The 23463-nt window shown below is 38.8% G+C and overlaps 1 protein-coding gene across 11 annotated transcripts in view; it reads left to right on the top strand.

Annotated features, from left to right (window-relative positions):
* The window catches only part of LOC110382039 (protein tramtrack, alpha isoform), a 60486-nt gene that overhangs the window by 14739 nt on the left and 22284 nt on the right, over positions 1-23463 (top strand). For all 11 annotated transcript variants that reach the window (XM_064042808.1, XM_064042807.1, XM_064042809.1 and 8 more), the window contains one exon: positions 20074-20377. In XM_064042808.1, coding sequence (XP_063898878.1) covers positions 20284-20377 — 94 coding nt within the window. In that variant the 5' untranslated portion in view covers positions 20074-20283. The remainder of the gene's footprint in view (positions 1-20073; positions 20378-23463) is intronic.

Consider the following 23463-nt stretch of genomic DNA (forward strand, 5'->3'; position numbering starts at 1 on the left):
GTACCTAGATACTTACAATTAAAAATAAGATCATGAAAACTAAATTATAATAGTTAACTGAGAAGAACAGTAGGTTACAAGTCATCATTTAAAAATCTGTAACGGAATAATAACATATTCTTAGCTAGCAGCGCGGACAGGAGGTTTTTAAATTTTCTCAAGGGCTGATCTTTTATGGAATTCGGTAACTTGTTAAATAACTACTGTTTAATAACTAGTTACTAGCCAATGTAGTGTTATTAACACAAGTAAATGAATTCGAAGCGACAGCAACGGGTCACAAAATGAAGTCTTAAGTAGCTGTTCTCTGCAATTCTACCTGGCCACCACGGGACCTGAGGGAATTAATTCCCGTACCTAGATAAAAAAGTGCCTTATGAATCAGGATAAGTTATAAAACCGACTTCCAAAAACGTAGAAATGCGAAAATTATTAGTTTTGCGTCGCCCTAGAAGCCGGTGTATAAGTTCTGCTATTTTAATTTTACAAGAACGACATCCAAATCAATTTTTCCAAATTATCCGATCCACGTGACTTCGAGAAATCTTACTACATTCTTCATATAAAAAAACAAGGACGTCCTCCTTTCAGGAAGTCGGTTAAAAATAGACCCAACACCACCCACTGTCGTAAACTTCGGACAATTTACGCAAAAAAAATAATAATTGAAAAGTCGTTTTTGAATTATCACAATGGTATGGAGGTCATGAAATGACATCATTGACCTTCTGAAGCTCAATGAGGCAGCACAAGGGAGCGCCTGCTTTGTGGATGTTAGGAAACCATGGCTAGCCAAGGTCTTTGATTGTTGCCAAATTAGTTGAAAAAAAATGTCTGCGTAGACTGAAATGAGGTGAGTAGTAACTGTTCCGCTGTTTTCCGCGGTTGCGCGGTCCAAAGGGAACTATTTCTTCTAAAGAATAGTCCAAACGGTCGTTCCTTATATTTAACTATCTGTTAATTTGCTTACTGTAGATAGATAGAATTTAGGCCTAAGACGAGTAATTTCAAATGCCTTCGGTGGATTTCAATAACCTACATATGTAAAAAATTCTGTCTCTATGTAGGCGATTTGAAGATGGGTTCCCGCTCCGTTGCTTAACCAATCAGTTGTTAAAGTATCTATTGCCTGTTTCCTATGAACAAGAAACGATCGGTTTTGCTTGGATGGGGCTTACGTCAAAAACTATCATCCAAGCTAACCCATTTTTTTCTCTAAGAACCTAACATATAAAGCGAAACATTTTACTAGAATCTTTGCACTTTCCCATACTTGGCATATTTCTTGAGCCGTAAGTTTACTTGTATTTACAAACGTGGTATATAGCTATTTAATCAAACAGCTAGCCAATGTCGCTGTTCAGTCAAAGGGCTAGTTTAAAATGTTTATTTCAACCCGTTAGTTGAGATATAAACATAGTCCGTAATATCTGGATAATATCGTTATGGTTTTTCAATATTCTCCGAAACTGCAGAACTGCGAAAACGTTTATGCAAATCTGGCTGATAAATCAGCACTTTTCGAACGTCAAAAACAAAAGACAGCCCCCGAAACGCCCACCCTTCACCGCTTCCTATGTGTTGTCCTAAGTGGTGGAACAATCTCCCCAGCAACACATGACGCCTAACGTCAAATTACCTAAAAAAAGTTGAAATTAAATGCTCAAATCAGCTAATGTTTTCGTTGTACTTTTGTATGTAAGTATGCGTCATAGTTATAACTACGCGAATAAATGTATTTTATTTATTTCTTTCATAATCTACAGTTCCCAGTTAGCAAGCGAAGTTTAAACTAAAAACTAGTTTTATTCCATTTATTTTTTCTATTTATTCCGGAAAGCACTTTCACCGATCTATGTATTGCATTCGTTCGCTATTAAAATTCTGTACACATTTAGAATGTAATCGCTTTTGCTTGTCTATGGAAAATAAAGCAAAACTTCATGTAAAAGGTAAAAGTAGATATTTTTATTTTCAACTGTTTTGTGCAGTTACGTCGACAATTACGGGTACTCTCTCATGGCCGTTCCTAGAGATAACAATTAGGGAAAATTATATCGACAGTAGGCAAATCAGTAGATAGATAGAATATTGGGAACGGCCGTTAGTCGGACCTAAACTATCCTGTTTACATGATGATGCTCATTCCTTCTCTGTTGGGGTAGAGGCATGTGCTCTGCAGTGGGACAGTAAAAAGGCTGATGAAAGAAAGAAAGAAGAAAATCATGATAGCGATTACTGATGATAGTGATACCTACAAATAGTGGTGTTGCGTGATGGGTGACAAGCCGTCTGTCCGTTTAGCGACGACAAGTCGGTATAGTCAGCGGCGTATTTTGCTCCATGCGCTCCTCTAAATAGCAGTTATATTCATTCTGTGGGTTCTTAGGGCTGAAGCCTGCCGGAGCTGCGGGATTGTTCGAAAGTGCTACTGCGGCCCTGGTACATAAAGGAATCCCGAAGGAACAGTGGTGGCTTTTGAAGTCTAAAAAGAAGGATGGAATCGTTACTGAATACTGAGCTGCCAAAAGTAGCATGATAGCATGCTTAAATGGGGCCAATGGACCCTTCTTTTTGATGGGAAATCATCTCATCACCTCCCGCTGTGGGTGCAGCGTGAGAAAGTGTCAGTCTCTTACTGACTAAAACCCGTCATGTTCCTTCTGGAGCCCTTTATGTACCAGGGCCGCGGTAACTCTTTCGAACTATCCCGCAGCCCTGTAGAATGGACCCCAAACTGTAATGTTTGCATCAAAGTATATCTGTCTCTCTCTAACACCTAAGTAATGCATGTGCTAGACAGAGTCACGTGTATTAAGCACGTGCTGAATTATCTTAAATTACCCTGTCTAGGTGATAAGAGAAAACAAACAACATTTTAAATACAGCCACAAAAACATTGAGTCGCTAGCGTTTTACCGCGGTTTCACTCGTCTTAAGAAACTACTACTGCCTGTTTATAATCTTTCTAATTTTATTTATTTATTTGCTCAGTTCTATCTAATTGGGTCCAGCTATTTTAGCATTATCATAACATAGGTACAATTCATACTTAGTGTGTGCTAAGTATGAATGTAGATGGATGGAAAGGAAGACGAAGACCTAAGAAAAGATGGATGGATTGCCTGAAAGATGACATGAATATGAAGAAAGTGAGTGTCAGTATGACGAGTGACTGGGGAAAATGGAAGAGGATGACATATTGTGCCGACCCCAAATAAAATTGGGAACAGGGCAGGAGGAAGAAGATAACATAGGTACAATCAAGCAATTTCTTCCGGCTTCCACCCACAGTTTCGCTTACGTCCCGTGGGACATTCTTTTTGCAGTCGGATACTATGTATGTAGCCTTCCTCTAGAGGTATACATGGCATATTTTTCTGTTCAAATAGGATCAGTAGTTCCTTAAATAAGCGCGTTCAACCAAACAAACAAACTTTCGCATTTATAATATTACGTAGTATGAGGATAATTCTTCTTCAACAATGTGACTTGAAATTGTCCAAAGATTTAACATAATATTTCCAAGAAACAGCGGTTCAATTCGTAACAGAGAAAAATTCTTAGAACTTCCACTCTATTAACGCCTGGTTCTCAAAAAACGATTGGTTTTGCTTACAAATGGTGGTTTTTTGACGAAAGCTTCATAGAATTAACGTCAATAATACCGTTTTAAAGCAAAATTATAGTTCGGCCGTTCAGAGAATGCGTTCCTGACACCTATCAGTTAGTCAGGACTAGTGATGGGCACAACATAACACTGAGTTCGTTACCGTTCCCCCAAAATAAACCGCCGCATTATTTTAAGATTATTTTCGTTTTAAATTGGCGGAATCATTTAAAATTTATATTTTAGTTATTTAAGTGGAAACCAAAAAAAGGTAATATTCATATAATAAAATCGTTTTATTTATTCTTTGTTGCAAAGTTACAATCTGTATTTCTATGCAATAAAGTAAGTACATTGAATTGAATGTGCGTACAGAATATTAATCAGACTCCGATTCGCTTGAGGAGGTGGTGTCTTCATCATCATCTTCGCCTACGTGTATAATTATATTAGGTATTATCAATAACAGAATCAATCCTGATATCTCGGTCAAAATCTTCCAAAATCAGGTTTTTAGAGCTCTACCTCACTGGGACGCCATGGCGACGTCGCCAGCGGCACAGGTCTGGCTACTTCTGGCATCCAAATGTCGCCAAGTCGAGTGGCCATGGCGTCTCGACAGTCAATTGTTTACGTCGTCGCTCAAGAAATTGCAAACTGACTGGCGACCACATTGGCGACTGTGTGAGGGAGGTGCGCTTTACCGTGTACATTATAGTGGCTACTGTGCCCACGTCGCCAAGTTGCCACGGTAGCCAGAAGCCACATAGGGAACTGTAGCTCGTGGCCACGCCTCCGATTTGGCGACGTTGCCAAACCGTCGCCAAGTGAGTTAGGTTCCATACATTTCAATACTAACTGCTTGGATACGTAGCCGGCGACGTCGCCATTGGCGTCCTAATGAGGCAGGGCACTTAAGGCCTACGCAGACCGGGACGGAATGGCAAGGGATTTTAATTTTTACTAATGGACATTCAACCGTACTGTTACAGAAATACGACATAAATTGCTATGCTTTAAAATGATGCCGTGGCATTGAAAGGGATTTAATCGAAAAGACACGCCACAGGCTCCCGTGGCGGGATGCCGCGGCATACTGCGGTAGGCAACGGCATGACACGGACTCCAGCGCTCGTAGTAATATACTGCGGGGTGCGGCGGTGGGGGTCCACTTCACTCAAACAAATGCAACTGAAGACTGCAGGCAGCAGGAGTCGCTGAGGCGTGCTTTGTCATGCCGCGGCACCCCGGGGCATGCCGTGGCAAAGTGCTGGCATGCCGTGGTAAAATGCTGGTATGCCGCGGTATCTAAGCAGCCGGTGTGCGCTGACTCACGGCAAAATCCCTTGCCATGACGTCCCGGTCTGCGTAGGCCCTTAGTCTTAGCGCACGAAACGACAACAAACGACTATTTAGCGTCACAAAATGACGGCCCATGATGCCATTTGGGGTTACCATTTTCAACCTAAATATAAAAATGCTACTTTCTTTCGCGCGTTCAGTTTGATCATAGTTTTATTTTTATATTTCATAAAAGTTATCCTATAGAACATTATTTTCAAATTCTTAAAAAGAAAAACAAAACGTATTATTTTATATTATAAGTATAACTGTATAAGAAAGAACCATCAACCAGAACAGATTACGATACTTGCCTGTTATTTTTAGCACAGCACTACAAATATAAAGCACTGACATAACCTTGTAATAGCGCAGTATAGATTTAGAAAAATATTGTTTACCAAGTTATTTGACACTCAATTTGGCACAAAATTACAACATTCATTGATTATTATTGATATAATAATGTTGTTTTAATGCTCAACAATTGTTAAAACGATAAACAACCAGCAAAAATATTTTTATCGTACTGCAACGCCATTACAAAGTTACGTCGTCAGTTCAATCGCGATGTGTCAGAAACGCATTCTCTGAGCGGCCGAACTATAATCGTTTCTTATTTACAGGAATTGGAAATAAGATCAAAACAGCGAATAGAATTTCTCCACTTTTTCTTTTTTGATCTGAAATCATCAAATGACCCCTCCCGCTGTGGGTGTAGCGTGAGGGAGTGTCAGACTCTTACTGACTAAAACCCACCATGTTCCTTCTGGAGCCCTTTATATACCAGGGCCGCGGTAACTCGCGCGAGCAATCCCGCAGCCAGAATTTCTCTGCTCAGGGACACTAGTGGCCGGAGACAAGATGTTTGAATAAGGAGGTTCTATTGTATATTTCAAAACTTCACCGCTCTGCTTTGGTGCAGTTTGGGCCTTAGAAGATAGCTAAATAGACTTTAGTTACTTGATCTGCAGCTTTGAAGGTAAATATTTACAATGTTATATGCAAAAGCCTTTAAATGATACATACATGAAGTTACTTGCAAACAAGTAACCCTTGGATGACTCCCATTGAAATATCTGTACTTGTCTTCACTAAGATTAGAAACAGTAAAGTTTGTATGTATGGAGGTTTGTTCCTCTTTCAAGCAAACATTATAGAATGGATTTTTATGAAACTTGGCAATAATATAGCCTATACACTACAATATCATATAGCCTACTTTTTATCCGGATACGAGAAATAAGTTTCCCCAGGACACAGGTGTATCCGCGAGAATAATATAGAGTTCAGAACAAACTGCGTGCGCAACTCAAAAAAAAGGCAGTGACTTGGCGTTATGCTTAGATGCCGTTGCCCACTATTTGTGGACGAAAAACAAGAAAGTGGAGGTGACACAGCGTTTTGGATATCCGCGGCCATCTTTGAAAGTTTTGAAATGCTTTTGTAAAGAGTATTTGAATTAAACTTACTTAATATGTACTTAGCTTTTCGCGCGTATTCGCTCTCGTTTCTATGTTAAAAAAGCTGAAGAGTTTTTTTATTCGTTTGCTTCAGAACGCTCTAATTTCAGGAGCTACTGGCTGTCTGGGAACTAGTCAAAAGACTGCTTTTGATATCTTCAGTAGTTTGGTCTTAAAAAAGAAGAGTTAATAACATTAGTAAGGACTAAAATGAAATAAACTTTTCAGGACCATTTTCGTCTACAGCATAAACGTCTGTTATTCTTAAAATAACGAAAATTCATAGTAAACAGTTGTTTTAATAAAAATTACGTTTATGTTATCTATGCCTTGTTAGCTGGGCCTTAGAACCCTGCCTCACTAGGACGCCAATGGCGACGTCGCCGGCTACGTATCCAAGCAGTTAGTATTGAAATGTATGGAACCTAACTCACTTGGCGACGGTTTGGCAACGTCGCCAAATTGGAAGCGTGGCTACGATTTACATTTCGCTACGTGGATTCTGGCTACTCTGGCAGCTTGGCGACGTTGGTGCGGTTGCCACTATAATGTACGCGGTAAAGTGCACCTCCCTCACTCAGTCGCCAGTGTGGTCGCCAGTCAGCGTGCAATTTCTTCAGCGACGACGTAAAAAATTGACTGCCAAGACGTCATGGCCACTCGAATTGGCGACCTTTGGATGCCAAAAGTAGCCAGGCCTGCGCCGCTGGCGACGTCGCCATGGCGGCTTAGTGAGGCAGGGCTCTTAATATCAAACCCACTAATATTATTTAAAAGCGACAAACCATAGAGGCCTCAAAAATTCTCACAACGTTTTTCAAACAGTCGAATTAAAAAAAAACCGTGATGACGTCAGATGTTTAAAAAACTAAAATTGCCAATGACAAGACCAATTTATTTAGTCAAATGGTATCAACAGTTATGAATTCGAAAATATCTATGTGAATCATTTTTATGGGTCTCGATGTTTCTATGGCATATTTTATAATACGTAGATTTATAAATACATAATGTCATTTTTCTGCCATGTTCGAAAGGCACGTTCAATTGGTCCGGCCAAAGAGTCTGAGGCTCTTGATAAGTACGGAGATGTATAATAGGTATGCACATAACAACGATCAGGTATCAGACCATCTACAATCTTTAATTTAATTCATGATTATCTTAAAAAAATATTGTTCGAATCATCGAGCCTGTCTCTCGTTCGACTCTTTAGTCTGCAATGTGAGGGTAAGGCGGTCAGATTAGCATTTGCTCCATGTAAACACTGATACTCAGATGCTTTTACATAGTTAAGGCTGGAAGCAGACCCCAACTTTGTTTGGGAGAAGGCTATGTGCATTTTCCTTTTTGCCTTTCGTTACATATGCATGATCCTTTGACTACATTTTGACAATTTACCACCCACAAACAAAACAAATGGTTCCATATTTACAAGGTACTGGAGATTAATACCCAAAATAAGTTCCCACCTATTTGAAACGTTATTACAATAAATATAATTACAGAATTAAGTATAAGAAGGCCGCAGAGTCCCGCCAGTCATGGTTAACGGTAACGCTTTGAAAGTTACGCTGCAATGGAAAATTTTCTTATGCAGCGGTTATATTCATAAGCGGCAGCGATCGGTTGGAAATCATTAAAATAATTTTCATTATTTGATTACATTAAAAATAAACTAATTAGTATGGGTTTTAATAAAATTCAAATCGTAAAATTTTAATGTCTGTTAATGGGCTTTATAAAATAGTAACGTGTCAGTATTTTTTAAACTAGATGAGGCCTTTGTTTCCTATCTTACTACCTTGACAACACCGATACAAACTCAAGGGTCAAAGTCTCTTACTTAGGCATTTCAGAATTATTTTAGCAACTAAAACTTCAATGCAAGAGGGAGTATCCTGGCAATGTATGTGTCACAGATACGATAGCAACGAGCGGATAAGAGAGAGAATCACCGCCGGAGGAAGTCGTGGCTTCAAATGACTAAAGTCGGGAGTGGACCTGCATCGCGTCCGTCAGCTGTTTCAGCTGGATAGAAAGGAGTATGTACAAAAGCGATGTGTTCTCAATAGGTTGTTGCTGGGGAGTTTGTTGCGCCACTTTTTCTTCCCAGCAAAAACACATAAGAAGTGGTGAAAACGCCCGTTTTGGGGGCTGTCTTTTGTAAATTCCTGATGTTCAAAAAGTGATGTTTTGCAGCCAAGTTCCAATAAATGATTTTTGACTTGATTTGATTAAAAATCGCTAATCGCTGATTGTAAGTCTTCTATTTGTTTTGAGCGTCACGGCCCACGGCCGAGATCATTGAGCTCCAACGCCCTTACACGAGACAGAATTGTTATTAAAATTGTGTATCACTATGTGAGCTTTAAGTTAGAACACGCAGTAACTATTATATTAATCTGTGTTAGAACTTCTAACTTAATTTACTGGGCCCCGCTGGTCGAGTCCTCAAGTCATATAAAGACAATATGCATGTACTTACACTTACACACACTACTATTGCTTACCCGCTTTCGTGTACCACTATGTACTGAAATGTCACTGGCCGGAACACCAAGGGACAAGTTCTTTCGATTTTGAAATGAGAACTGATAACACAATTTGAATGAACAACGTCACGTCCGCCTGGGTACAATGCATGCGCTTGCGCATTGCAGCAGATAACTTTGTAATGAGTCAATGTACTAAATTAACGGTCAAATTGATAACGATGCGGACTTTTTTAACCTTTTTGAGAGGTGTTAGGTAAGTAACAGTCGGGTTGAACGATCATAAGGTTAAGCAACCCTTTGCGGGGTTCAAACATGGGTGACTTGTCATGACGAATTCTGCCGTGTTTCTGAAGGCATGTTATGTTGGTGGGTCCCGGCTGTCATTTAAACATCTTTGGAAGTCGTTCCGGGTCAGAAGCTAGAGTCTGACAAGTCTTACCAAGGGATATCGAGTTAACCAGGTTGAGGAGATCAGGCAAGCAGGGCTGCATGTAAAACACTTATACTCTGCTGCGTTTGGCTAGACTGGAAGCCGACCCCAATATAGTTGGGAAAAGGCTATGCTGATTAAGTTTTGGTTCACCGAAAAATTAGGGGACCAGCTAACTTCCGTGGAAAATGTAACCAATCAAATCATTTATTTCATTTAGGCTCACTTATGAACGTTAATAATTAGAAATGGGTTTGATTCTAGTTGTCCATTCCAAAAGTAGCTTCCTATGGAGAAGAACGGGCAAGAAACTCCATGATTAGGTACTCTTTTTTTAAATAATAGTTATTACAGTAACCATTATTGTAGAAATACCCCTAGAAGAACATTATGATAAATGCTTCGTCTTGTAGCGGAATCTGTAGATTCAATTCTTAGCACATACTCCGTATATCGATACAAAAGACATATCGATAAATTCCCATCCCTACGTACAGAACTAGCATTTCTAAATAGGCTTAGATTTAGCTTAGGCAGCCGACTGCAACCGCTTTTTGTTAGCCCATTGAATTGTAAATACAACGTACAGTGGTTAGAACAAAAACGAGCTAGGTTATAGTTGTGGGTGATGCAGTATGTCAAGTTGGGGATGTCTTTGAAATTAGAAATGGATGTGTTGTAGTGAAATATGAGCGATAATTAATAGCATCTATGGAAAAGGCGTTGACTACAAATTATGTTAGATTTAAAGATAAAATAATGAAGTTGATCGATTTAATAATATTATTTTTTCCTGTGTATTATGAAAGATTTTTCAGATGGTATATGTCTTATGCATGGTGATATAACTGTTAAGATCTAATCCGATTCAAATATAGAACTTTCCCGGAATTTTTATTTAAGTATATTCTCCCCGAACATGAAATGCCGCACTCAATTTTAAACCAAATATAATTTGTTTATGTTTTGCACACCTTTTCTTATGTCGATTGAGACCTGACATTCAGACATTCTTTACAGCATTAACTTACTGGATTATCTGCACTGTGGCAAGACTAACGGTTTCTAAACCAGCTTAGGGAACGCGCAAGGAAAGTCACGGGATACAACTCGTATCTAATACTTGTAACATAAATAATGCATTACATTTTTATCTTTTTAATTGTAAGCTTTCTTTGCGAACTTTCTAGAATATATCTCGGGAAGTTGTGTGGTTTAGATTCTGGGAAAAAAGGCTACGTGATATTAACCCATCGAATGCCGCTCGGAAACTGAAGTAAGCCATTTGATTTCGTTAGTATGTTTTGACTATCCCGGAGTTACCAAAACCAATTAAGGGGCGACAAACTTATTTGGCAAGAAATCTACTATTTTTGGTTACACTGTAAGTCGATATATTTCATGTAAACCCCAAAATAATCAAAGATAGCTAAGATGCCATGAGGACGGTAGGTCATGGTAACGTTTGGTAGGCTTGATCAAAACGAACAGTTACTAGAACTAACTAGTCGTTCGGACTCCTCATCAAATCACAATTAATCTGTCGAAGTTCTAAAGAAGGCGAATAAGGGCGGAGCTAGTAACGTTCCTCGTCCGCGAACATCTTAATTTTATCGTGTTACTTTCTTAGGAGATATTGACATCTCCGCTAGTCATTTTATTCTCCATGATATAGACCGTTTCAGGTAACTTAGTAATGTCATTTTTATCACCCTCCGTTTTTATTTTATTTTCGTGTGCTCAGAAGCCGGCTAAATGCACCCTTTTGTAAGGATATCCCATGGTTTTGAGTATCGATCTTAGTACGAATGTAAAAAATTCTTATTGAACGTTTGATGGAAATTCGACCAAACTCAAAAACGTTTAATCAAATTAGGCTGATAAATCAGCACTTTGCGAACGTCAAAAACAAAAGACAGCCCCCCAAACGCCCGCCCTTCACTACTTCCTATGTGTTTTTGCTGGAAAGGCTGGCGCGACAAACTCCCCAGCAACACATGTCTGTCTGTTAGGTTAGAAGAAATAGATTATACACAAGTCTGATATAAATATAATTAGCTCATTATTAGCAATAAATGAATTAAAACTAACACAAGTTGGCTAGCACACAGATTAACATCTATTAAAACTAAATACTCAAATTACTCAAGCATTACTTTGACCTACAATTTAGTCTACATTCATCATCTCCCGAGCCCTTTCCCTACTATGTCGGGGTCGGCACCTCCCCTATTTAGACTGGTGTCAGACTTACTGGCTTCTGACTACCTGTAACGTCTTCCAAGGATGTTCAATGACAGTCGGGACAGTTTGACGTGCCCTCCGAAACACATTCATTCATTGGTGTCCTAGACGTACTAAGAAAGTACATACATACATACTTGAAAAAATTGCAGTGATACTTGCCTGACCTGGAATCGGACCCAGGTACTCGTACGATTTAGTCTAAATTGAGATTTGTAGTTAGATCCGGGGCTGCGGGTTGTTCGAAAGAGTTACCGCGGCCCTGGTACATAAAAGGCCTACGACGGAACACGACGGTTTTTAGTCAGTAAGAGTCTGACACTCCCTTACCGCTGCTAACCCACAGCGGGAGGAGTCATTTGATGATTTTTGACGTCGTTAAAAAAAAGTTGGCTGCCACATAGCTTTACATATATAAAAACCAAATACTCAAGCATTACTTTGACCGAAAGTTTAGTCTGCATTGAGATTCGTAATACAGTTAGATATAGTTCCATTTGCGCTGCATACAATTTTCGAACGCAAGTCAACTGCGCATCAATTGGAATGCGTAGGTAAAAGTAAAAAGTTACAAAACGTATATCTATCAATCTACTCGCATTAAATGCTTGCTTATTCATGCAAAACCGACGCGCGAGCGTTGTATGTCGACTGTAGACATACGTACGTAAATACTTTGCAATTATATGTTTGTTTTATATAAATTATAGACTAAAGAGGATTTTTTTTTGTTTATTTGGTTGTTATAAGTACCAGTGATTTACAAGGAGCGATTGCCAAAGTAACCTCCTCAGCCCAGTCACCCGGGCAACCAGATACACCTGGTAAGACTAGTTGACAGACTTTCTGAAACCTGCCTACCTGTAATGACTGCCAAAGATGTTCAAATGACAGCCGGGACCTACAGTTTTTCGTGCCCTCCGAAATAGAAGCTCCGAAAACCTCCGAAACTACTGGACTGATTTGAAAAAATCTTTGACAGTTGGAAAGCTACACTCTTCTCGAGTAACATAGAGTATATTTTATCCAGGTACGGGCAGTGGTTCCCACGGGATGCGGGTAAAACTGGTGGAAATCCTTTCTGTATCCTAAACTAGGTTTCACCGGCGTTTAGTGGAAATTACTTCCCGCACCCGTATAAAATGTAACCTATAGCATCCGGGGATAGTGTAGCTTTCCAAAAGTGAAAGAATTTTTCGAATCGGTTGAATAGTTTCAGACTATTTGGGTTACCAACTATCAAAATATTTTTTTCTCTTCATAATATTCGTATAGATGTCTCTGATATCAGAATGTCTTTAGATACGGGGACTTTTCGAAATCAGACAGATTTTTTTGGCTCAACTAATTTGTTCGTCTCTGAATGAGTTTTTTTTTTTAACACAATGTCAAACTAAGATACTAATAAAAACAATTGGTATCTCAAGTACGTTTTTTTTTAACTTTTTGACTTGAATGTCCTATCTGCTTTGATGACGACGTTCTTTGTTTATCATCAATATTTTTTATTTATTTTGAAAATCGCAGTGGGGTAGGTTATGAGCCGCTTATCTTTGGACAATATTTACTCATTAAGATATCGGTATTTTGAAAACGTGACTACAATATTTGTTTTGTGGCTGTACCTATCTTTTGTAAAAACGGGGAGTTTTGAAAAAAAAAATAAAACATTGGCTTAGGTTCGTCAGCCGCATGTCATGCGCGTGCTATCGTCAATTACAGATTGCTTGCATCTTTTGTAGTAAGGGCATGCAACCAATTTTTTTTCTGAATGTATGCAGGTCGCCTCCACAGGTATCTGTGGAGATCTAAGGGGAAGGCCTATGTTCAGCAGTGGATGTCCTATGGCTGAGATGATGAGGATGATGATGATGATGCAGGTCGTCGCGAGTCCACAGCTAGCATAATTAAAATATACTAAGAAATAAATACTATTCTATTCTATTATATTCTGTGCTCGCGCACAAAGGTTGCAGTTTCGTGGACATTTTAGAAATGTTCGCATACAATTTGTTGCTGACTACTGAGCCAGAAGAAACAGTGATTTGACAATTTTAACAGAAAATAAGCAATACTGAGCTAGTATTATTAGTTTGTTATATTCCAGGAAGTCTAATGAAAGGTCAGTTTATAGACTTGCTATCTATATTAACAAATTCATTCATAAAATCACAAAGCTCATTAAAACCTTCAAATAATAATGACATAATCAGTTGTTTTTTTATCCTTTAAACTTCATCAAGGTTTTAACCAAAAAACTAAGAAATTATTTGCAAAATAAAACCCAATCGTGCAATTATATTGATAATGTTATCTTTAGTTACATAAAAAATACTAAAGACCTATGTATCCGATCATTCAATGTTCATGCTAACGCATTTTATATTGACGTAGGTAATTACCACTGAAATAATATAACAGATATATGTATAAAAATAAAATAATCATGTCGATTTCCGGCTTCGGCGTCTGTCATACGTATATATTTTTTGAATGGCATCTCACAGTTTACTGCTCCACTGGTCAGTTCCCTATGGATGCCTAGGATTTAAGAACTGAAGCCAGGGGTAAAAAGCTTATAAATTAAGTGACTGAGCTAAGGACATCCTCGCGCTTGAAGGAGATCAGAGGTACATAAGCATTTGCGCAGAAACAATTGCACTCTCTATTCCCTCACTCACGTAGTCCGCTGAGATGGCAATCCGACACGACCGGAGAAAGATCAGGTTTGGGACCACGGCTGTATTACCATCAAATTCCAGCCTGCTTTATGAAAGTTTCTGAACCTATTTCGGCCTGACCTGGGAATGGATTTTGAAACCACAGCAGTCGCGCTATGCGACTACTAGACTAGACTATGGACGCAGTTAATAAAAGTCTAAGAATTTATTATTAAAAATTATGTGCTTCTATGGGACGTAAAATTCATATGTCGTTTATTAAAAGTCAGTATTTCTTGAGCTCTTAACAAAAGACAGTCTCCTAAACGCCTGTCCTTCGCCAATGCTTACGTATTTTGCTTTGAAGTTGAGGCAGAACATATACAGCTTCCTGGCCGTTATCAGACACGTAGACATTAGGTCAAATTTTCTTGGTCATTATCAGAAATTAGTAACTTCCTGGACTTATCTAACTGTCAAGGTTTGTTGTTAATCTGAGCTAATTAAAAACAAAACAGCAGCATATTTTTATAAAACCAATTTTAATTAGAAAATAATACTAAGGTCATATCGAGGCCAAGTACGCTTCCTTTCGTTGTTATTTGGGTGTAACCAGATTTTCTCAGTTTATTCCAGTAAGTAGTCCAATTAACTTTAAATGGACACTCTGATTGTGAAGCGAAAATAAAAAGGAATTTGAAAAATACTTTTTTATTTGTCCTATACTGTCTTTTGGGCAAAGGCTTCTCCCATAGGCTTCCATCTTTCTCTATCGGCCGTTGTTTGTAGTCAGTCCGCGAGAAAGCTGTCCTAATCTTCTTTCTAGCGTTTCCTTGGTCTTCCTCTCGGTCCCTTTCCATTATCAGGGATCCATTTTGTGGCGATAAAAATATCTACTATAAATTTAAAATTGGTTACAACGTTATGACAATCAACAACTACCATTTACAAAGAATAAAATCTATTCCCATACACACATCAAAGTTGGCAGTTTTTACGTAATTTCAAAGAAATAATGAAAGTGCAGTAGCTTGTAGGAAAATGCGCTAGACACATGGAGAACAAAATGACTAGCGGAGTTGTCATAACGGAAAATCGCATGAGAAAGTAGCGCGCCAAAATGCGGTTGAGCGGTGGAGAAAGAACTTTATTGCTTTCGCCCTTATACGCCTTTTGGGCCCGACCAGTTTTTGTAATACCAAAAAATCGTTGATAGATGGCTCAAGGAACCCGAACGCCTCGTTAATTCACTCGCACCTGATCGTTTTCGTCATGCTCACCGTACGAATTTGAGCAACACGAAGGCACCTAACCTACCTGCGTTATAGCATCTCCATTCATCTTTCTTTACTCCGTGCTAGACACGTTGATACTGGTACGCTTGCGACATTTCTAAGAAACGTCTAGAAAAACAGTTGAACGCGGAAAACTGCCGTTGTTGGCTTGTTAACCTAATTTGAGTTCTAAGTATATGAGAGATAGGGTGCAAAAAACTGTGGGATTTCGATGTGGATTTTGAAATGTTGGTTAGACATTACTGTCTTATGTTTTTATGAGGTTTTGTACTGTTAAGTGTATTTAGACTTTTCGAATCGATCATAGAGATCCATCAACTTAGGTTTAACAAGACACGTTGTTGGTAAAACCTATGTCACAATATTCATGCATGCTTCTGTTGTTTTTCGAAAACCAACCTTTCTTTTGTTTGTTTTGCTTAGTAGACATAGCATTTTGGCATTAGGTCCGAACAAGTTATGTCAAATCTCAAGTTCCTAAGCAAATCAATAGATAGGTTATTGAAATACGCGATTAGCTAGATGTAGATCATCATCTTCCGAGCCTTTTTCCCAACTATGTTGGGGTCGGCTTCCAGTCTAACCGGATGTAGCTCAGAACCAGTGCTTTACAAAAAGGGTTTAGATAGATATATAGATATAGATTTTCAATTGTTTCTTTTGCTGGTGTTACTAACATAATTGTTCCTTTAATGATATGCACATTTAATTTGAAAGTGGCAGTGGTCTATTGGTCGTATTTCATCAGAAATTGCGCGCGTTCTGTCGTAAATCATGATGTAATATTACTGGTATTTTCATCATTCATTAATAGTTATTGTTTGTTTAGAGTTTTACGATATTGTTTTACGGATAATATATGAACATTTTGTATCTAAGTAAATTAAAAATTTGACCTATCTCTTAAATAGCATGTACCACTATATATGCTCGTCCTATACTTAGAAATGATAGCTACCATCGGCAGATTCACCCTCGGGAACTATTTTGCGCACCCGGATAAAAAGCATACACCTAACCTTCCTTGATAAATGGGCTATCTAACACTGAAAGAATTTTTCAAATCGGACTAGCAGTTCCTAGATTAACGCGTTCAAACAAACACTTCAGATTTATAATATTAAGTAGGTATGACTCATTAGGAATAGGAAAAGTTTTATCGTTCACATAGAAAAAATACTGGTCAAGTGCGAATCGGACTCGCGTACGAAAGGTTCCGTAGGCCACAGCAAATCACGGTTGTTGAGGAGCCACCTATATTTGTTGTTATAGCAGCAACAGAATTACATCATCTGTGAAAACGACGATCACAGTTCATGAGATGCATCCAGCGTAGGACGTCCACCAACAAGGTGGACAGACGACCTTATAAAGGTCGCCGGAAGACGCTGGATGCAGGTCGCCACCAACAGGTATCTGTGCAGATCTAAGGGGGAGGCCTATGTTCAGCAGTGGACGTCCTATGGCTGAGATGAATTAATGAATGAATCCTGGTTAGACGGAAAGCGAAGAAAAATAACTGAGTTTGGTACTTTCGGTACGGACGGACGTCTAAAAATAAAAATCGCCTCGTTTTGGCCCCAAAACTATGTATTAAAATTAACATAAATGTACGTAACTCCGTATATTATTTACTTTGACATATTTTTTAACGTTCTCAAGTAAATACAGACTAGTTTGAAATGTGGACCTTGAACATCGCGTTTGAGTAAAATTTTGTTAAAACTTTAAAATATTTTAGTTTTTGTCCATTTGTTAGAAATCGGCGCGAATTGGATACTACGGTGAATTATTTTTATCACAAATTCGAGATAATATGGTATTGGAATTTTACATAACTTAAAATTTTTCGTGAAAGGGATTTACCTGAAGTTTATTCCACTTGATTGGGCCATTTAACTAAAGGTACCTGCATAATTTTACCCCCTACAACTTAAAATGGTTTCTGCCCAGCGTCAAACGTTTTGCTGGCGAGTTTGTTCCACCACTTCTTCTACCCAGCAAAAACACATAGGAAGTGGTTAAGGGTGGGCGTTTGAAAGCTGTCTTTTGTTTTTGACGTTCGAAAAGTGCTGATTTATCAACCTAATTTGAATAAACGTTTTTTGTGTTTGAGGCGAAAATCCCTTTTTAGTTGCCAGTTATGAATGAACATTTGTGCAACATTTCAAATGGTACTTAGTTAAGAAACTAGAAAGTCATACAGCCAATCTTACCAAATACCAATAGGTATCGTGTTGCCCGGGTAACTGGGTTGAGGAGGTCAGATAGGGCAGTCGCTCTATATAATACCTAACTGCCAGTTAGACTGGAAGCCGACCCCAATGTAGCTAGGAAAAGGCTAGACAGATAGACCGGATGAAACCGCTCGAAACAGCTTAAAATGTTCTAGAAAGAAATACATTTAAATAGTGATAAAAGGGCTCACATACGACCCTTGGAACCCCTTATCATAGTTTCGAAAAACGTGCCAACGATAACTTATCAACTAGTTTTCGAAAACAGTTTTTTTTTTAAATATTCCGATAAAATTCCTAATGACTGATAAGGAGTAACTATGATAGATAAACTCGTCTAGTTTTACTATTTAAACAAAATTTATGGAACGTGTAAAACTAGAGGCCTCTATGATTTTAACGGTTGCTAAGCGACTGATTTTTGAACTGGAAATAACCGGTTTTTACAGAAGATTTCTTTTCATTGATGTATATGGAGATTTTAGAATTTCTTGTTGCATTTTATGCACTTATATTATTTTAAAGAAATACAAAATTAAATACGGGTGTCCCCGAATGCTACCCAGTAGCAGTTGTTACAATTCCACGTCAGAGGCCGTCAGGCGGTTTTGAGAAAACTCTGACACTAGGGCTTGTTAGGTGATTAAACCTGCAGCTCACTCGTCTAGAAAAATATAGACAGACAAACAGACAAAAGATTCGCTAGTAATATCATTAGAAAAGATTAGTCGTATATCCTCGTGCTAGATAATATTTTTTGATAGATAAAATAAAACGTAAACGAGTCGTGGAAATCAAAAAAACTTTCCACAGCGCGTTTGTAATAGACATGTAAATATTTTTTAAATGTATGCTAGTGGAAAATTTCATTATATCGAATGTTTGGATGTTTGTTTAACGCGGTAACCGGTCCGTTGCGCTGACAGTCGATGCAAGTTGGGCCCAAAACATTGTTGAAAGGTTCTTCTAACCTACAGACAGACATGTGTTGCTGGGGAGTTTGTTCCACCACTTCTTCTTCCCAGCAAAAACACATAATAAGTGGTGAAGGGCGGGCGTTTTGCTGGCTGTCTTTTGTTTTTGACGTTCAAAAAGTGCTGTTTTGCAGCCAAGTTTGAATTTAAAAAAAATATATCGATTTTGAAACGTCAGTTTTCTCAAAAACGACTATGAATTTTTATGTTCAACTTTTGAAGTATACAGTTGTTCTTAGAAACCTGACGGTTATGTTGTCGCGAACTTAGGCATTCGTTGTCACAATTCTTTGATGATTTTCAGAAGAATCACTAATGATAAATAAGTGATAGGATAATAAGCTATACTCTTAAAGACAAGCAATCTTGATAGGACTATTAACAAAAACAGATATTAAACAAATAAAGTAAGCACTGCTAAAAATAATGATTCAATTGATAAAGTATTTGTTATTTACATTAATTTTGATGCGCAATTTATTTTTAAATAAGTCATGTTAAGATTGTATTACTGAATTGTCATCAAAACTACATACAGCTGCCGATTTTCATGACGCTATAGTTATCGGCACGAATCTTGAGCTCTGACCTTCATCTGCGCAGAAGTAATTTATTAGCAAAGAACCAATCCCGAGTGACGACTATGACGCAATGCACTACGGGCCAATCACCGCTTTAGCCCGCTCCCGCGCCTCACTTCAGACCACAAAAGGGACCCAATAAATTACTTCTGCGCAGATGTAGGTCAGAGCTCAAGATTCGTGCCGATAACTACACGATCCTTGGAAGACGGTTAAGTTGCCTTAAATCCCATTACAGAGTTACATACAGTCGACTTTTTTTTGGGAAATAATCAAATGGCTCCTCCTGCTGTGGGTTAGCAGCGTGAGGGAGTGTCAGACTCTTACTGACTAAAACCCATCGTGTTCCTTCCTCCCTTTATGTACCAGGGCCGCGGTGACTCTTTCGAACAATCCCGCAGTAAATTAGCCACCTGGGGTTTTCTTAAAATTTCACAAAGCAGCCCGTAGTCTGGAAGTTGGTGATTGATTCATCCGTGCATCGGAGAGCACGTAAATGTCGGTCCTGCTTTTACTGTTACTGTTCGGACTATGAAAGTGAAGGAATAGAGAGTGCACTTGTGTCTGCGCAAATGCTTGTGCACTATAATATTATGTTCTGCGCAGCTGGCTGATCTTAAAATGAGAACAGCCGCCGTGGCCGAAATCGGCCGAGGGCGCCATTATTATTTATTAAATCAGCCGCCTTAGATCCTATTACATAGTTACATACAACTAATTATCGTTTTCTTTTGTTTCAGATATACCCCTACCACCGAAGGACTACATTCCAAACGAATTAAATACAAATGTACCTTATTCTGAAATTATAGAACTAAGATATTATAATAATTAAGAAAAAACAAGGAGAGAACTCGACCAAACATTTTCTACCAAACTTGGAATTCTCAAATGACCTGCCTTCTCTATACCAAAGTCTTAAGAGATATTTATTTGTGGTGTTTAATCTTATGTTGTTGAAGATGATGCCTCAACAGTACTGTCTACGGTGGAAGCATCATCATAGTAATGTACAGAATATGTTCGCACAACTCCTCGAAAAAGGTTAGTAGCTTTTATATACCTCTTTAGTGTAAGAGCTCTGCCTCACTAAGACGCCATAGCGACGTTGCCGGCTACGTATCCAAATTGGAAGCGTGGCCACGAGCTACAGTTCCCTACGTGGCTTCTGGCTACTCTGGCAGCTTGGCGACGTTGCCACGGTTTCCACTATAATGTACACGGTAAAGCGCACCTCCCTCACTCAGTCGCCAGAATGGTCGCCAGTCAGCGTGCGATTTCTTCAGCGACGACGTAAACAATTGACTGTCGTGACGCCATGGCTACTCGACTTGGCGACCTTTGGATGCTAGAAGTAGCCAGGCTTGCGCCACTGGCGACGTCGCCATGGCGTCTCAATGAGGCAGAGCTCTAAGGCCATTTTTATCCATCCATCCATCTCCCGAGCCTTTTCCCAACTATGTTGGGGTCGGCTTCCAGTCTAACCGGATGCAGCTAAGTACCAGTGTTTTACAAGGAGCGACTGCCCTATCTGACCTCCTCAACCCAGTTACCCGGAAAGGACATCTATACTTTATTCTATATTTTGTTTGTAATGGTCTCAGGGGCATCTGGTTAGACTGGAAGCCGACCCCAACATAGTTGGGAAAAGGCTCGGGAGATGATGGTGATGAAGTTTGTAATGGATAAACTCAAAAACTATTGGATCCATTTTAAAAATTCTTTCATTGTTTCTTCTCATTTTGGACGTTTTGGCGCCCTATTTTCATCAAGTTTGTATGGTCTTGGTGGATACTAAGTCTTTTTTGGGATGTAGCTGAATAAATACGGCAAGCGCTTTTGAATGATTTAAAAAAATTAAAATACGTAATCCTTTCTATTTTAAACCTCTAACAAAACCCGACCTCGAATTTCAGTTTTTTTTCCAAACTCAATTAAAAAAAAACCTCGACTTTATGATAATTTTATACAATTCGATTTTCGAAAAATGTTAACGAAAATCCGGTCGAGCCAAAAATAAACAACTGGTTCCATTTTTAAATGTTATGCGACACGTGATCTTATACAATGGCTCAATTTAAATATTAAGGTTGAATTCGAATTTTGATTTTTAAATAGCTATGGTCGCTATACTTAAATAGTTTTGCCAAACTATAAATACTTTTTGGTTCGTTATTTTTGGCTTGTTTGATGTAGCTTAAGTATATTGGAGGCCATCTGGGGTGCTTCGCGATTGTTCGAAAGTGTTACCGCGATCCTGGTACACAAAGGGCTCCAGAAGGAACACTGTGGGTTTTAATCAGTGAGACTCCCTCACGCTGCACGTACAGCGGGAAGGGTCTTTTGAAGATTTCCCACCAAAAGAAGGCCACCGACAGCTCCTACGTAGTTTGATAATAGGATTTTCGTACTATGAAAGCGAGGGGTCATGGTCGCCACTCCAGAACTTTTCTGCCGCATCGGCCATATGTTCTGCGCGCCATGTACCTGCCTGGTGCCATTTCAGCCTTTTCACATTGCTGGAATGTTCTTCTAACCTACAGACAGAATTGTGTTGCTGGGCAGTTTGTTGCGCCACTTCTTCCCAGCAAAAACACATAGAAAGTGGTGAAGGGTGGGCGTTTTGGGGGCTGTCTTTTGTACATTTTTGGCTTTCAAAAATGCTGTTTTGTAGCCAAGTTTGAATAAATTATTTTATTTTTTTTGCAATTCTTTGGCCTATGTCGGTGACTTTGTTTCTTCTGTAGATCTCCTTCTTTCTGAGCATGCAAAGATTCTCCTAGGATAGTCCTCAGTTGGTCATCTATCTAACGTAGCAGTGCAATATCGTACTGCACAGTTCGCTGGCCTCCTTTCATTCTCACAATTCGATCACACAGCACCTATTTAAATCATTCTAAATTATTTTTAGATAAAATCTGTTAAATATTCATAAGACACAGTCTGCTTAAAATCTATATTTATCTAGAATGTTATATGAAATAACATCGTTAACATTTTGCAGACATAACAAATATAAAAAGTATAGTATGTGCTAAGTTAGTGGAACGTCTTAAGGTGTATATCCGAGATGGGCAGCGGAACGCAATGTTGCCGCTCTTGGAATCGCTGTTGCATATAAACCAGTAGCGTCGCTTACAGATATCAGCTGCAGTCCATCGGGTGCGTCGTGCGGTTCGTCGTGGACTTGTACCTTTATGATCCGTGCATTCAAACTTTTTTCTTAGGCGGTTAGAACGTATACATAGAGTATCAGAGACCCACCGAGTAATCTGTTTAGAGTAGGGCTACATCTTTGACTTGATATAATCATTTTAAGATGTTAGCCAAGAAAAAATTGACTTTAAGGCCAAAGGACTTTCTTTTAAATTAGTCTTTAACTCTCCATAAATTGTTTTTTAAATATGTTTAAATTCTGTAATTTAAACATATTTAAACATATCTGTAATTTATTTCGTTCCTCTCGTCCTTCTTTATTGTGTGTCCACAAAAATCGGTAACGTTCGGACGTAACAACAACGTTTGTATTAAGCAAACGTGCGTAAACTCCGCTGGTGTGAACAGATCCTGTGTCTTTCACAGTATTAGGTAGTAAAGATTCACCAAAATAAATTACCATAGTAATTTGCAAGGTTACCGCATTTTAATGTATTAATTAAATGCGTGAATTAATCAGCTATTCTTATATCTAAAACGTGATTAATGACGTGTCATCTGGACTTAAATTATAAAGAGGAAACATTTTTTTTGGTAAAAGTTCCGAAAATACAGAACCGATTTGGAAAATTCTTTCAGTGTTGGTAAGCTACAGTGTGCGGGTTTTTATGCGGCTATGGGAAGTAGTTTTTGAGGGACGCGGGCATTGCAAATAAAGGAAAAGTCCTTGCTAGACTATTAGTTTTCAAGTATATACACCTTTTTTTAACGACGTCAAAAATCATCAAATGACCCCTCCCGCTGTGGGTTAGCAGCGGTGAGGGAGTGTCAGACTCTTACTGACTAAAAACCGTCGTGTTCCGTCATAGGCCTTTTATGTACCAGCGCCGCGGTAACTCTTTCGAACAATCCCTCAGCCCCTGCAGGCGTTGGCCCTGCTGGGCCCCGCTGGGGTTGCAAATATCTCTTTGAGG

The sequence above is a fragment of the Helicoverpa armigera genome, chromosome 30, assembly GCF_030705265.1.
Source record: "Helicoverpa armigera isolate CAAS_96S chromosome 30, ASM3070526v1, whole genome shotgun sequence".
NCBI lineage: Eukaryota > Metazoa > Arthropoda > Insecta > Lepidoptera > Noctuidae > Helicoverpa > Helicoverpa armigera.